This window comes from Paramisgurnus dabryanus, chromosome 24, assembly GCF_030506205.2.
Source record: "Paramisgurnus dabryanus chromosome 24, PD_genome_1.1, whole genome shotgun sequence".
Taxonomy (NCBI): Eukaryota; Metazoa; Chordata; class Actinopteri; order Cypriniformes; family Cobitidae; genus Paramisgurnus; species Paramisgurnus dabryanus.
In genome coordinates this window covers 361,398-376,698 of record NC_133360.1, presented here as the reverse complement: position 1 = coordinate 376,698, position 15,301 = coordinate 361,398, and the positions used below count along the sequence as shown (strand labels likewise).

At 37.4% G+C, this 15,301-nt stretch overlaps 3 protein-coding genes and 1 long non-coding RNA gene across 6 annotated transcripts; 2 read left to right on the top strand and 2 right to left on the bottom strand.

Annotated features, from left to right (window-relative positions):
* Positions 1 to 11: 11 nt before the first annotated feature.
* pth4 (parathyroid hormone 4) lies at positions 12 to 4,390 on the bottom strand. Of its 2 annotated transcripts, XM_065243148.2 has the most exons (3): positions 2,609 to 4,390; positions 2,431 to 2,531; positions 15 to 2,138 (listed from the first exon to the last, which is right to left on the bottom strand). In XM_065243148.2, the coding sequence occupies exons 2-3, from the start codon at positions 2,517 to 2,519 to the stop codon at positions 1,883 to 1,885; spliced, it is 345 nt and encodes a 114-aa protein (XP_065099220.1). In that variant the 5' UTR covers positions 2,520 to 2,531; positions 2,609 to 4,390; the 3' UTR covers positions 15 to 1,882. The 2 variants fall into 2 exon arrangements, with proteins under 2 accessions (XP_065099221.1, XP_065099220.1); XM_065243149.2 differs by having other exon boundaries at positions 12 to 2,138; positions 2,431 to 4,390.
* Positions 4,391 to 4,707: 317 nt separating this feature from the next.
* On the top strand, positions 4,708 to 8,797 carry srsf3b (serine and arginine rich splicing factor 3b). The gene is made up of 6 exons (XM_065243143.1): positions 4,708 to 4,845; positions 5,601 to 5,811; positions 5,883 to 6,017; positions 7,650 to 7,688; positions 8,149 to 8,235; positions 8,342 to 8,797. Exons 2-6 carry the CDS (start codon positions 5,609 to 5,611, stop codon positions 8,367 to 8,369), a joined length of 492 nt encoding a protein of 163 aa, XP_065099215.1. The 5' UTR covers positions 4,708 to 4,845; positions 5,601 to 5,608; the 3' UTR covers positions 8,370 to 8,797.
* On the bottom strand, positions 7,388 to 9,366 carry LOC141281574 (uncharacterized). Its single transcript, XR_012335914.1, has 2 exons — positions 8,975 to 9,366; positions 7,388 to 7,710 (listed from the first exon to the last, which is right to left on the bottom strand). It is a non-coding gene; the product is annotated as an uncharacterized lncRNA (long non-coding RNA).
* Positions 9,367 to 10,456: 1,090 nt separating this feature from the next.
* On the top strand, positions 10,457 to 14,538 carry cdkn1a (cyclin dependent kinase inhibitor 1A). Of its 2 annotated transcripts, none has more exons than XM_065243142.2 (3): positions 10,457 to 10,614; positions 12,753 to 13,149; positions 13,553 to 14,538. In XM_065243142.2, exons 2-3 carry the CDS (start codon positions 12,762 to 12,764, stop codon positions 13,606 to 13,608), a joined length of 444 nt encoding a protein of 147 aa, XP_065099214.1. In that variant the 5' UTR covers positions 10,457 to 10,614; positions 12,753 to 12,761; the 3' UTR covers positions 13,609 to 14,538. The 2 variants fall into 2 exon arrangements, with proteins under 2 accessions (XP_065099214.1, XP_065099213.1); XM_065243141.2 differs by lacking the exon at positions 10,457 to 10,614 and adding an exon at positions 12,537 to 12,632.
* The last annotated feature ends 763 nt before the right edge of the window (positions 14,539 to 15,301 follow it).

Here is a 15,301-nt window from a genome sequence, read left to right as displayed (position 1 = left end):
CAACATCACAACATGAATGACATCAGTTTTAATCTGTATGGGAGTTTACTTTAAAGCTTTTTAATCACTCACATATATAGCAAATAAAACTACAATACAGTCTACAATAAACAACAGCACTTAAACTAGTCAACTTTAAAACAAATTTAGAGGCAGGAATTGACCACATATAAAGAATGTCTGATTTAATCCTGTTAACATTGAGCAACACGATTACAAGCAACTATATATTTCACTAACATCAAACAACAATACAGTGAATTACAGGGATTTAATCAGTTTGTGTGTGAATAAAGATCAGACAACAAACCTGATTATTTTAATCTAGTTTAGTTTAGTCACAAGTATCATAAATCTGATAATCTGCGACACCAGATAGATGAGTCTGATTGCCTGGGACATTAGATGGGTGGGAGTCTGATTTCCGAAACATCAGAGGGATTAGAGTCTGATTGTCCTGGACTTCAGACAGGTGAGAGCCTGATCATCTGGGACATCAGACGGGTGGGAGTCTGATAATCCAGGACATCAAATGAATGAGTCTGATTCTCTGTGACATCAGACGGATGAGAGTCTGATCATTTGGAACATCTGACGGGTGAAAGTCTGATAATCTAAGACATCAGATGGATGAGTCTGATCATGCGGGACATCTGACAGGTGGGAGTCTGATTTTCGAAACATCAGAGGGATTAGAGTCTGATTGTCCTGGACTTCATACGGGTGAGAGCTTGATCATCTGGGACATCAGACGGGTGGGAGTCTGATAATCCGGGACATCAAATGAATGAGTCTGATTCTCTGTGACATCAGACGGATGAGAGTCTGATCATTTGGGACATCTGACGGGTGAAAGTCTGATAATCTAAGACATCAGATGGATGAGTCTGATCATGCGGGACATCTGACAGGTGTGAGTCTGATTTTCGAAACATCAGAGGGATTAGAGTCTGATTGTCCTGGACTTCAGACAGGTGGGAGTCTGATAATCTGGGACATCAGATGGATGAGTCTGATTCTCTGTGACATCAAACGGATGAGAGTATGATAATTTGGGACATCTGACGGGTGAAAGTCTGATAATCTAAGACATCAGATGGATGAGTCTGATCATGCGGGACATCTGACAGGTGGGAGTCTGATTTTTGAAACATCAGAGGGATTAGAGTCTGATTGTCCTGGACTTCAGACAGGTGGGAGTCTGATAATCTGGGACATCAGATGGATGAGTCTGATTGTCTGGGACATCAGGTGGATGAGAGTCTGATTCTTCAAGACATCAGATAGATGAGAGTCTGACTGTCTAAGAAATCAAACGGATGAGAGGTTGATCATGCAGGACATCAGACAGGTGAGAGTCTGATAATTCGGGACATCAGATGGATGAGTCTGATTCTCTGACATCAGATGGATGAGAGTATGATAATTTGGGACATCAGACATTTGGGAGTCTGATAATCTGGGACATCAGATGGATGAATCTGATTGTCTGTGACATCAGACAGATGAGACTGATTGTCCAAGACATCAGGTTGGTGAGGGTCTGATTCTCCAAGACATCAGATGGATGAGAGTCGTATAATCTGGGACATCAGACCGTTGGGAGTCTGATAATCCGGAACATCAGATGGATGAGTCTGATTGACTGTGACATCAGACAGATGACAGTTGGATAATCTGGGACGTCAGACGGGTGGGATTCTGATAATCTGGGGCATCAGACGGATGAGTCTGATTGTCCGGGACATCAGGTTGGAGAGAGTCTGATTCTCCAAGACATCAGACAGATGAGAGTCTGATTGTCCATGACATCATATGGATGAGAGTCTGATTATCCGGGACATCAAACAGGCAAGAGTCTGATTATCTGAGACATCAGATGTTATTTTTCTCTGTCTCCGAGCACAGCGCTAAGGTGAGGTCTGTACATGTCGTTCAGCAGCGTCTCCAGTGTCCTCCTGTGGCCAGGCTGAGAGAGGAAGTGACCCGGGCGGGTGTCTGGGTCACCAGCAGTCAGTGTGCGGGTCTGGGCGGTGTGAAGTCCCTCAATTGCACTGGACAGCCAGATCAGTCTCTTCAGACTCTGAATAGAGCGACCACGATCATGCATCAACTGATGCTCTGTGACCGCCCGTCTGCTGTTAACAACAATAAACACAACATTAATACACATATAGCTGTCGAGCATTACGTTAGCAGCACAAGAGCTCAGGGGTTTGATCCCAAAGGAAATTAACTAACTGATAAACATTGTAATGCATTGTAAGACACTTTGGTAGTCATGCAAGATTAACATTAAATAATGATAATTTACAACACATAATAAACACAAATGAGTTAATTTGTTCATATGGCTCATGATTCTAAATGATAACTTTTCTTTCCAATAACTCATCTTGATTCTCATTTTATATTCATATTTTCTTTTACCTTTCACCGTCTTGACCCTGAACGATTGTCACCACCATAAGTAAGATGACAGCGAGACGCAGCTGAGACCGTTGACCCTTCAACATCATCCCCAAAACACACTGAGATGAGGAAGAAAAACATTACACACAAACTTTATAAACACTAAACTTCATGCGATTAATGAGTTTGTACTTACGTTCTCTCTTTCAGCTGTCTGTTCTCCTGATGTCTGCAGATCTTAAATGACAGTCGGTCACTCCTCAGGGTTTATATAGACGCCACGTATTTTAAACACAGGAAGTGACCTCACAGTCAGATCTCATCATACTGCACTCCCAATTATCACACAAATATCCTTCATCAAACTCATCATGAGCGAATGGATGTTTGGGTGTTGAGTTGTCATTCACAGGACAACGGCTCACAGTTTTGAGGACTTTTGTGTTTTTAACTCAAACCAGAAATGATAAATTAGCTGAGATTAGCAGCAGACTGTGTTTTCATCTGTTCATATCACATTTATAACAGGTTTAAGAAGGAAGATGTTTTCTCAGAATAAAATTATTAAGGATGCATTCAAGACAACTTTTGTTTGGTGTCTATTAAAACAGTTCAAATCTCTTTTCATTAGAAACTATGTGAGATGATTCCAGATGAATACAGCCGCATCTCTAAGGTTTCCCATCACCGTAGTAACACATCTTGGATGTGGTTTCTGTAGGTGAGAAATGCAGCTCTGAGGGGGATGTGGATGTTTCCCAGCTCATTCCTGAACACACAACACATCTCTGACTAGCAACTGCCAACTAACCAGAACATGACTAATCACTTTTCAAAGTGAACCTTTTGTCATTTTATATTGTGCAGTTTCAAAACAACTTTTTAATAAAGTTTATTTCTACATAACAAAAGCACAAACTGGTTAGAGTATGGTGACCATATGTGCTATTTTTCCCAGACACGTCCTGGTCAGGATTTTATGTTATTCCAGTTCTATTACATTTCATGGTAAGTTTGTCTTAAGAGAAATACATGTTAATGTATTATTATTTTTTAGAGAACATATAAACATCATTAGGGTTAAAACTTCAAAAATGTAAGGAACATAAAAACAGAAGACATTCAAAAGACGCCACAGACTCAATAGATGTACTAACCCTAACTTTAAGAGACCTCATTAAAGAAAAACTTTCTCTTAAGAAAACCACATGTAAATGAGATGATTTTAATAATTTACATTTATGAATAAAAATGTGCCATACTAGATGAAAAAAATTGACGAAATAATAAATATTTTTATCATTACTCTTAAAATAACAAATTATTTCTGTTTTAAAATAATGTTTTTAAGGAAAATGTGAGAACCTTGATGCAACAAATGTGACTTGGAGGACACACCCGAAATCCTGACCAGGAGTGTTTGGGAATAATGGCACGTATGGTCACCCTATAGAGGCTCTGAAAATAAATTTAAAAAACACAATAACATTAGCATGAAAGTAATGAGTAAAGGCCAGATGTAAGCTTGATTTTCAAATATGTGATTATAACACACGTGATCATCATAATTGCAATTTTTTTGTAATAAATAAATTGGTGCTGGGCAAAGATTAATCTAGATTAATTGCATACAAAATAAAAGTGATTTTTTTTGTATAATATACAACTGTGTGCTGTGCGTAATTAAGACCGTTTCAGCAGTAACAACATAAACAAGCGGCTGTCGCGGTCCGCACGTAACTTCCGGTAAACTCCGGTAAGAATAAATAACAACAACGTTCTTTAAACGTAGTTTATTTATATAACAAGCAAAAAAACAACACATAGATTACCTAGGAAAACAAAACATTTGTTATTTTCGACGAGGCATTTGTTCAAGAGATCAGTTTAGTAACTAGTCAGACCATTAAAAAAACGAAACCGGAAGTAAGGTTCGGATCCAGACGTGTATCAGGTGCGTCCGATGAAACCGTCTATAAATAAACACACATTCATGTATTTATTTAAGAAACATTTACATATACATATTTATTTATAAATTAATAAAAATTATATAAAATTTAAAAAAATGTGTGTTTTTAAATATACATAATAATTACACACACACACACACACACACACACACATATTCCGCAAAAAATAACTTTTATTTTGTATGCGATTAATCTAGATTAATCTTTGCCCATCTTTAAAATAAATAAACTCATTCCTCTCAGATGAGGCGCTGTAGTGACATCCCGCCTCAGACCTCCTGTGCAGCCTGCAGACACGCCCCCCGTCATCTATCATAGGTATAGCTCCGCCTACACTGTGCGTCATGACGTTTTTGTTCTTGCACGTAAATGCGTTTGGATATCCGCCCTGCGCCATTTCAGATTAGATCGGATTCGGGAATCAAGGAGATCCTCGGTTTATAATCACGCGATTTTTAAGGTAAATTCACTTTTATATGTTTGTTGCGGTATATTGTGTGTTTTCTGTCATGTTTATGTTGCAGAACCGCGCGATTATTTTCTGTTTTATGCGGATTTGTGTTTTTTGCAGGCCGCCATTTTACTGTTGACACAGATTAGCCGTTAGCAGCTAACAGCGAGTTTTTGCCGTTATTTTTTAGTATTACTATCATGTTATACTGCTTAAAACGGGTAATATTTAGTAGATTTACTATATTAGGTGTTTTTTTAATGATGATTTGAGGATGTTAAGCGTATTGTTATGAATTTATTCGCGCGTGGACATCGTGCGCCATTTTGAGCTGCAGACAAAAGCGAAGTGCTGGATATGTAACGTAATGTCTCTCGTTTCACTGTTTATAACAGAGTTTTGTGTGTTTTATACGTATTATATATACTTTACTACTGAATCTAAATAACACAGTAAATCCAAAACATTGAAGCAAGATTATACCTAAATCAAACGCGTTTAGCTTTTCAGTACAACAATCATCATTGGCGTTTAATTGTTATGTAAATACGTCACGTTACAGTGAAACTGATGGAGTCAGACACACATACATACAGTCTCTCAATCAACTGTGGTCTTTCAGATCGATTATTTGCATTTCATCTTTTCGTAGATACTTCATCCCAAACCATCTGGTTCTACCTGTTCTAGTTTCACAGCTGATGTAAACCTGAATAACCCAATTGTTAAAGTCATCTAACAATGCTTAAATTACAACCCTACAGATCAAGCCATGCATCGAGATTGTCCTCTGGACTGTAAGGTGTACGTGGGTAATCTGGGAAACAATGGTAATAAATCCGAGCTGGAACGATCTTTCGGTTACTACGGACCCCTGAGGAGCGTCTGGGTGGCCCGAAATCCTCCTGGTTTTGCCTTTGTGGAGTTCGAGGACCCTCGTGATGCCACAGATGCTGTCAGAGAGCTGGATGGACGGTCAGTATAGATTCCAACGGATTTGATGATCTTATGTTTAGTTTTCTGATCCGAGCCACGTTGTTATGCAGGACTCTTTGCGGTTGTCGGGTGAGGGTGGAGTTGTCCAACGGCGAGAAGCGAACTCGTAGCCGGGGTCCGCCTCCATCGTGGAACCGACGTCCACGCGACGACTATCGTAGACGCAGCCCGCCAGCCAGACGCAGGTAAACCTTTCTCTCCCCCTCGGGTGTCTGTAGGTGTTGGATCAGAGGTTACTAATCGGTTTCTACCACGCCAGCCCTGGAGACCTGTGGCTCTTCACCAGGCTGATTCTGCCCTGGTTCGGATGTCTGCCGGAGATCCTTTGACCTTCCATCTTCATTGTCATTAATAACCATTACAAAATGATTTAATGATGTCATGACTACTCAAATTCTGCCAGATCTTTATTTGAACAAGTGAATCTCACAAACTTCTGTCACATTTCACCCTAATATCATTTGGCTATTTATTTATTGTATCGTTTTTTTGTAGTCAGCAGAAAAACATTTTTTTTTTATGATACACAGAATATTTTTTTCAGTACTGCTAAAACATCAGGATGTGAGCAAATGTTTTCGTTATACAGTTCCTTACATTCTGGGGTGAAACGTGGCATGGCGTTACTTGAGTTTTGTGCGATTCACCTACTAACTAGTCAAATACTGCAGGCCTTAAAATAATCTCAAAAATGTGTAAAGGGTTAACATTGGTTCTGACTGAACTTAAACAAACCCAGTTGGTAGTCTTGAGTAATGGCTTGATATTCGAGCTGTCAATGATTGGAATGCAATCTTTTGTTGACTTACATGAAGGTTGTTTTCTTTTTTTAGTTTTCTTTTTATCATCTATATTAATAAAAATGAACCCCGTTGCAGAGTCACCACCATGCCTCTCCTCACCACCCTCTGAGTCAGTCTACTAGTCTTCTTTCAGCATCATGTGACCAGCGTGCCCCAATCAGCTGGCTGGGTCGGTGTCACATGACCCAGGCATGGCCAGTCATCAGGTCGCACCAGCCCATTGGTTCCTGAGCATGCCGTTCTCAGCTCCTCTTCCTCCAACCTTAACACCCAATCGGCAGCGGCCCACTTCACATTCCTGACCAATCAGCGTATAACGTTTCCTAATGTCTACACTACAACCCACCAGCAACAGCCTTCGGCTATGCAATAAAAGCAGGAAAAATCCACTACATCCAGCCCCCATCCGCAAGCCAGCTAATCAGCTCGCAGCATCTGGCCTGCACTTTCCCGCCAATTCTGCTCCCCGGCCGCCAGCCGTCTCCCCTTCGCCTTTTCTAGCTTGTTGAAAACCAAAAGACTAGTAAGTTTTTCCTGCTTTATACAGTTTAATGCTGAATACAGATGTAAGATGAGGAGAAATCTCCTGTTCAGTTCAATCAAACAGGGTTGGTATGAAATCTTTCTTGAAAGAAGAGAAAGAAAGAGAGACGTTAGGCTAGACAAGACAAGCAGACTGATGGGGAGCCCAAACCGAGGTTCAGAAAGAAGCGTGAGCTTTCAAAGCTGTTTTCCATTCTGTTGGGTTGTTTGTTGTGCGTTTCTGTTGTGTTTTTCCAGTGAATTCTCCTCTTAGTGTGCACTATATAGGGGTCGCTACTAGAACATTAATCTCCTAGTTTGATCAGACGAGATTCTCATGTGTTGTGAGATCTCTGCAGCAGAGCGGATCTCCACTCCACCCCTGTATCAGGGCGGTGTCGAGTTTTAGCAGGCTGGAGATTCAGGGGTTTTGAGATGTTTGGTTGTGTTGATTCGTATGTTGACGCGGTTGCTTTTTTCCCTCCTCTTCAGATCTCCAAGGAGGAGGAGCTTCAGTCGTAGTCGTAGCAGGTGAGTTTGATTCATCGAAAGTCTAAATAAAAAATTGTTTAAGCAGTTCACATTTATTGTAATAAATAAAAATACTGCAATAAATTATGTATTTTATATGTAAAAATGAAGTTTTTTTAATGGTTTTACCAACCATGGCCACTAGGTGTCAACAGTTTGGTTCATACTCTTGTCACAAATTAATAAATGACGGTCACTGTATTATTACTGCTAAAATAATTTGAATTATGAAAACTACATTCTTAGACATTACCAAAAATATGTAGTTTGTCATAATTTATTATAATTTACATGCAAAATATTGCCGTAAACTCTGGTTTCCCGCTTACAGCACAGTTTTTAAAGCCTTAAACAAGCGCAAAGATAATTGGGTTATACATTTGGTTCAAAGCATATAAGATTTCAAAGCATTTTTTTTATCTGTTGGTCTTAAAACATTTCTGTCTTCTGTTTTGTCTAGGTCTCTATCCAGAGAGCGCAGAAAGGAAAGATCTCTGTCCCGCGAAAGGAACCATAAGCCCTCAAGATCTTTTTCTCGATCAAGGAGGTAAACGTCACGTTTCTTTATATAATCCATTTCTCTGTATGTGTATATATAAATGGAGAGAGCCAGAGAAATGGTGTCAACTTTGATCTTATTTATCTCTCTACAGTCGTTCCAGATCTAATGACAGGAAATGAACCTCACGATAAGAAAAACCTCGACACAGATCAGACGTCTTTCAGCTTTGACGAAAAGACTTTATTGCCCACAAATCGTTTGAGTCTCCCGTGTGTATTTTATTTTTTATTGTGCATTGGTTATTTTAGCGGTTCATTTGTTTTCTGTGACTGTGTTTGCGTGTTAGTGACATCATTCCATCTTACACACTTTTAAGGATCTTTTTATTTTGGTGTAAGCGGGGATCTGAATGTGATTGGACGCTGCTGCTGGTATCTTTAGGTTTTATTTGTTTTTGTATGATGAGAGCAGCAGTAGATGGGTTTGAGGTGTAATGGCACTATGACAACAGCGGGGGGAGGAACAAAGAACAGCTTTCATATATTTTTTCCTTCTAGTGTTTGTAACGTTTATAATGTTGATCTCAATTAAATCTCTACAAAATGCACTTGTTTCTTTTTTTCATGCACATTTTTTTATAATAATGTCCTCTGACGTCTATACACAGCTGAAGTTTGTTGTTTTACCAGCAGAGGGCGATCATAAACCATAATTCATTCTAGTAAATTAAAACTACTTTGAGTAATGAAGCACCTGTGGTTTCTACATCATGATGAGCTCTTACATAAGCTTGACTTCAGTATGGTTGATGTCTCTCAAAGTCCTGAACAAACGTTTAGATGTTATGTAATCTTCTGACACAGGTGTGGATGAATGTTTAATCCTTTCATAAATGTGGAAACCCGTGGGATTGTGTGTGTTGATGGATGTTTCTCCTCACAGAGATGACAGAAGATCTATTTTAAATCAAACCTAAAGCTTCTAGCAGGTACTCCAGTAATATTAGCTATAATATAACAAATAATACATAAATGAAAAGTAAAGGCACTTACCATTATACATAAATGAAACTGAATGAATGAACGAACGGGGTTTTCTTTCAAAATTTCCCGCAACTTCCTCTGGCATTACTCAACGCTTCGTGACGTCACGGACTGATGAGTCACAGTTTCTGTGGCAACTGAATGTAAGTGACCGTTCACACTCCCGCCTCAGATGATCACATAATGAACAAAGATGAGTTTATTCGCGTGATCGACTCTTCCCAATGAATGACTTTCACTCATTCCCACAGTTTCACAGACGAGGCTTAAGGCTAGACCTAGACTAAAACACGTTTGAGCTGTCTCAAATGAAAATCACTGACAGATCGTAAAATATGCCAGTGCCGTTGATTTGTCTCAAGATACACCGTCTTTTTCTAAGGCAGATTTATAAAAGGTGCTTAAACATCTTATTTAAGGCCTAGTCTTGGCTTTAGCTAAGCCTTGTCTGTGAAATGACGCCATAATGTCTCTCATTAGCCAAATGAACGGCTTCAGTGTTGTGCATCTATTTGCTTAACTATTTATTGGCTCTGACAGCTATTGTACATCAGTATGTTTGTTTTTTATCAGCTCTGAATTATAGATCATCATGTTTATTATTACATACGTAAGGCATAATTGATGATGGGCCGTTGGATTATTAAACAATAATGCATACCCCAGGTGGCAATGAGGCACGAGGCGATAAGCAGCGCACTGCGGGTGTGTAAAATAAATTTTTTTTTTAATTTATAGCCTATTAAAGTCCAACTTTTTGATGGACATTTTCTTATACAATTTTATTTACATGTCGCTCCAATGTGGTACAGTTACAGATGGTACTTAAATTAATGTGCAATATTTTACAAAGATCTTTAAAATAAATGTCAAAATATAATATATTTACAAAGTTACCATGTCCATAAACGTGGTATTGCTATATGGTACATGATAAAGTTAAAATAATGAAGAAATGTATACTGTGTGGCTTGGTGTAAATAATACACAAGAGAAGTAAATGAAGACAGATGAAAGAAAAACGCTCGTGTCTCGGTACAGGGCGGGTCGGCTGATGTTCTGGAGGTTCTGTTATGTGACGTAGATCTTCTGGAATTTATTCAGTGTGCCTGCGCGTTCCCGCGGCATACGCGTTCACGTGCTGTCATGTGTTTACCGGGCTCAGTACACGTGCAGTTCTCGTTATTCCCCGCCCACTGTGGGGAGACGCCCACCGGAGTTCAAAAGGTTCAGTCAGCGGCGGATCTGTTTATTTTGTCGTTCAGCGTTCAGTTTATTCGATTCATTCTGAATCTAATCGATCCAAAGGATTACTTCAGGATTACTCTACATCAGCGAGTTTACCTCTGAAGATCACTTCACGTGCGGATTCTTTAAACATGTAAGTTGCGGGTTTCATTCCTTTTTTCTTTACGACGTGAGTTGTGTGTTGTTATTCATAATGTAAACGTTCACTTACAGCTGAATTAAGGCGAACTGTCTCCTTTGATAATCGAGTTCAATGAACATCACGTCAGAAGTTTCTCTGAAAACTTTCTCATGAAGCAGCTCGATGTTTTAAGGCTTTATCGTCATCATCCGTTACTTTTATGGCACTTCTGTTATTGTTTTAATATAATTTGATCGTTCTGACAGAGTTTGTAATCTCGAGCTGTTTTCCACCGGTACGCACGAGTTACACGTTCACGTGTACCCGTAGTAGAATGGGCGGGGCATGGTCCTGCCTGTCACTTCAGACCAATCAGCAAGAGCCTCTAATTCCCGCCACAGTCTTGAATGTTTTCAGCATGTTCCATAACATCGACCAATAGGGACTCAGGACTGTATGTGACGTGTGAAGGCATGACCTCGTGATTTAATCCCATATTTGCAGAAGTTTAGTAAAGAGTCTTTTTTGGGAATTTGAATTGGACTTTAGTTTGGACTACACTAATAAGTACTGTATTACTAGCAATGTTATTAGGGTTTATTTTAAAATTATTATACACTTCATCATCCAACGAATTTCTGAAAAAATACAAAAATGATATTTCGGACTGTATTTTGTATTATGAACAAAATAAACTATTGTACATCTTTTCTTTTGATTATTTTGTTTGGATTGATATTAAATATTTATTAAAATTATTCTGCTGGGGGAAACAAAATACAGAAAAATAGCGTTTTTTTATGGATAAAAAAAAATTCTTTAGAAGTCATATTTTCTTTTTAAATTTTATTAATGTATATGGTAATTTTTACATTCATAAGTGCAAGTGGGCTGAGGTTAAGGCCAGTTTTTTCCAATTTAAGATTCATATGAAAATTTATTTTGAAACATTTAAAGGCTTTTCACGTCATAAAACTACCAGAACTATGGAATATTACAATGTGTTAAAACCCTCCTTATTCTTATCATTTTTAAAAATTATTTTCTTTAAATGGTTTTTGTTTTTACCTCAAATGTTATTTGCAAAATTATAAGGGATGTTTAAATATTGTTTAAAATCTAAGCATAATGGCCTTAATTAAAAATTTAATAAAAATGCACAAAAAAAGAAGTTTTTTAAAGAATGAATGCATCCATCATAAAATATAAATAAACAGTGTGACAGAATATTTGAATAATGATTGTATGTTCAAGGCCATACATAACATATAAAAGTGTTTATAATTCTGATAGTTTCATATTGAGCAAAATGTAATTTATTATAACTTTAAAAAATGTTCATGTTTGTAAGATGTCTGTAAAATGCATTTTTCTTTTAGTGAAAGTTAAAGAAAGCATTAAACAGTTTTTATCGTAATATGATTACTCGCCGTAATGCGCAACTATTGGAAAAAATGTGAAAAAATGAATAAAAAGTGAGTGAGTAAAAAGTGATAATAGAAATAGCATTGGTTTTAACATAAATTAAACGTAAAGTGTGTAGTACACTAGATCAAGGGTTCTCTAACTTTTTTCACGTGCATCCCTTGTGTACGGTGCATCCCTTCACGGCCCCCAAAGAAAATATATGACATAAAACTTTCTAAATCTTATTTCTAAATTCTCTTGACATATAAAATGTAGTGCTGTTGCTTAGTAGCCTAATTCTCTGAGGTTTAACTACACAGAATTTTTGTTGTATTTTGTGAAATGTCATAAAACTGGGCCCCCTGCACCATCTCTCGGCCCCCAGTTTAAGAAGCACTGCACTAGATGAGCGTGTAGTATACTAGGTGAGCATGTAGTACACTAGATGAGTCCCTCTGCTGGTCATGTGCAGTAACTGCAGGTGTTGAACATGCCCTCACATGTTAGTATAGTTTTGCCCAGGCATGTATCAGTTCATCATGAGTCACTTCAGCCTATAAATACAGCACACAGTGTTAAAGTCAGACACAGATATGACTGCACACAGGAGAAGAGCACCACAGGTCTGAGATCAGCTGATTTAAGAATATTACATGTATTTGACATGTTTTTAGTAGATGATGGACAGGACTTGTTATATATTGGTTAACTGACCCATGATGGTTCTCTTTTTCTCTCTGTAGTTTAAGAGGATGGCGGATCACAGATGGATCCTGCGAGCTCTTGGAAACGGCCCTACGAAGAGGAATCTGTTTGGTCCGGTGGATCACGAGCAGCTTCAGGTGGAGTACAGTAATGCTCTGCAGAAAGACCTGAAAGAAGCGTCGCGCCGCTGGAACTTTGATTTCATCTCAGAGAAGCCGCTGGAGGACGGAGACTTTCAGTGGGAGTTCGTGTCCGGGGACCGAGTGCCCGTCCCGTACCGCTCGTGTCAGATGGAGGAGCAGTTGTCCGGTCCGTCTGCTGCCGGGAAAGAGAACGACCCCAAAGCCTCAGAAGGGTTCAGTTCTTTCCCACAAACCCTGGAAAAAACGCCAGAGAAGAAAGAAGCACAGAAGAGAAAACAAACAAATATTACAGGTGAGGGGGCGGAGTCAGTCACAGGTACAGAGTGTTTTAATCTAAGGTACAGGGTGTGATGGGTACAACCTGTCAAAAACATCTTTAATATCTATATCGCCCTGTATGAGGACATAAAGATTTGATTTTGCTTAAGGAAACACCTTATAATAAAGATTTTAAATTCAATTTTTAATGATAATTAAGCACTTTTTGTTTCCATAACTACATTGCAGAAAAGGGTTTTGCGCCAAGTTAGTGTTTTAATCTTTGCCTGTTTGAAATTGAAAGATTGTAGTGAAATTGTAGATTTAGGTGTAACAGAACGCTTTTTAATAATCTGCACATAAAGGTTTGAATAAATTTGACTTATAATCTTCATATATTTAAATCATTTCTCTTGTGTTTGATCTCCTTCAAACAGATTTCTACCAGACGAAGAAGAGACTCGTGGCCACGCCCCGTAAATCAGGACAATAACTGTAAAAAACAGACACACAGTTTCTCTCTATCAGGACTCGATATCTTCATCAGATGACACTTTTACTGATGGATCGTTTATGACACAAGATGTCATGGATCAAACACTCATCTGTATCTTTAAATGTTTGCTGATTGTTTTCAATCATGTATGAGCACTTCATGTTTATGGACGGTTAATATTCAAATGCCTTAAAAGCCCTTTACATTCCCCGGATTGAGGTGAAAATGTTTTGTTTTTTGATGTTGGAGATGTATAGAGATGTATTGCTTTGTTGCACAAAAGATGTAGCTGATTTAAAAAACTCTAAACTTTAAATCTTTAGTTATTTATGAATCTAACCTTCCATATTAATATGACTGTTAGTGTTTCTGAATGTTTTCACGACCTGTCATTATGTTTTACTAAAGTAACAGTATGCTGTATTCACAAACACTGAGCCTCAAACTTAAGCAAAATTGTTTAGTACATTTCATTACCTTTATTTCAGTGTGATGGTTTACACAGTAATTTAATTAAACATTAATTTGATATTCACGTTTCACATCACATTTGGCCAAATGCATTAACAGTGTCATTACAAACATCATTCTTCTGTTTGTTGTCATGAAGGTTAAATATCTTGTTTAACAAATCCAGTCATGATGTTTATGATGATTATTAGCGATGTAACTATGATATTACAGTTCTGTCATGTTTGTTGTATTCGGATGTCTGTCGACTGCAGTATGTAAATTATCACATGAATAATTGACATATAATACTGAATTGCACTCTTTTTTATTTCCAGTAGTGTAGCTCGCACAGGTCTGTTATGGTTAAAGAGTTGTTGTTGTTTTTATAAAAATATGTGCTGTATTTATTTAAGGAAAGTTATATTGTATATTCACATGTAATTGTTCATAAAACTGTATATGAAAAGAAAGAAATACTGCAGTTTGTGTTTGTTTGTTTATTAATGACCCAATTTACAGTAATGTATTTGTGTGTTGTGATTAGGGTTGCAAAATTTCAGGAATTTTTAAGGCTGGAAACTTTCCATGGGAATTATCAGAATATATGTGAATTAATGGGAATTAATGAGAAAATATGGGAATTAATGAAATATATGGGAATAAACGAGAAACTAGAAATTAATGGAATATATGGGAATTAACGAAAAAAATATGGGAATTAACGAGAAAATATGCAAATTAATGGAATATATGGGAATTAACGAGAAAATATGCGAATTAATGGAATATATGGGAATTAACAAGAAAATATGCGAATTAATGGAATATATGGGAATTAACAAGAAAATATGCGAATTAATGGAATATATGGGATTTAACTAGAAAATATGGAAAATAATGAAATATATGGGAATTAATGAGAAAATATGCGAATTAATGGAATATATGGGAATTAACAAGAAAATATGGGAAATAATGAAATATATGGGAATTAACAATAAAATATGCGAATTAATGGAATATATGGGAATTAACAAGAAAATATTGGAATTAACAGGAATATATAGGAATTAACAAGAAAATATGCGAATTAATGGAATATATGGGATTTAACTAGAAAATATGGAAAATAATGAAATATATGGGAATTAATGAGAAAATATGCGAATTAATGGAATATATGGGAATTAAAAAGAAAATATGCGAATTAATGGAATATATGGGAATTAACAAGAAA

Coding starts and splice junctions, on each gene's coding strand:
- pth4 (XM_065243149.2), bottom strand. CDS start 2,519: ATGATGTTGAAGGGTCAACGGTCTCAGCTGCGTCTCGCTGTCATCTTA. Junction 2,139..2,430: donor CAGGGTCAAGACGGTGAAAG/GTAAAAGAAAAT, acceptor TGTTGTTAACAG/CAGACGGGCGGTCACAGAGC.
- srsf3b (XM_065243143.1), top strand. CDS start 5,609: ATGCATCGAGATTGTCCTCTGGACTGTAAGGTGTACGTGGGTAATCTG. Junction 5,812..5,882: donor GTCAGAGAGCTGGATGGACG/GTCAGTATAGAT, acceptor GTTGTTATGCAG/GACTCTTTGCGGTTGTCGGG. Junction 6,018..7,649: donor AGCCCGCCAGCCAGACGCAG/GTAAACCTTTCT, acceptor CCTCCTCTTCAG/ATCTCCAAGGAGGAGGAGCT.
- cdkn1a (XM_065243141.2), top strand. CDS start 12,603: ATGACTGCACACAGGAGAAGAGCACCACAG. Junction 12,633..12,752: donor ACAGGAGAAGAGCACCACAG/GTCTGAGATCAG, acceptor TTCTCTCTGTAG/TTTAAGAGGATGGCGGATCA. Junction 13,150..13,552: donor AAAACAAACAAATATTACAG/GTGAGGGGGCGG, acceptor TCCTTCAAACAG/ATTTCTACCAGACGAAGAAG.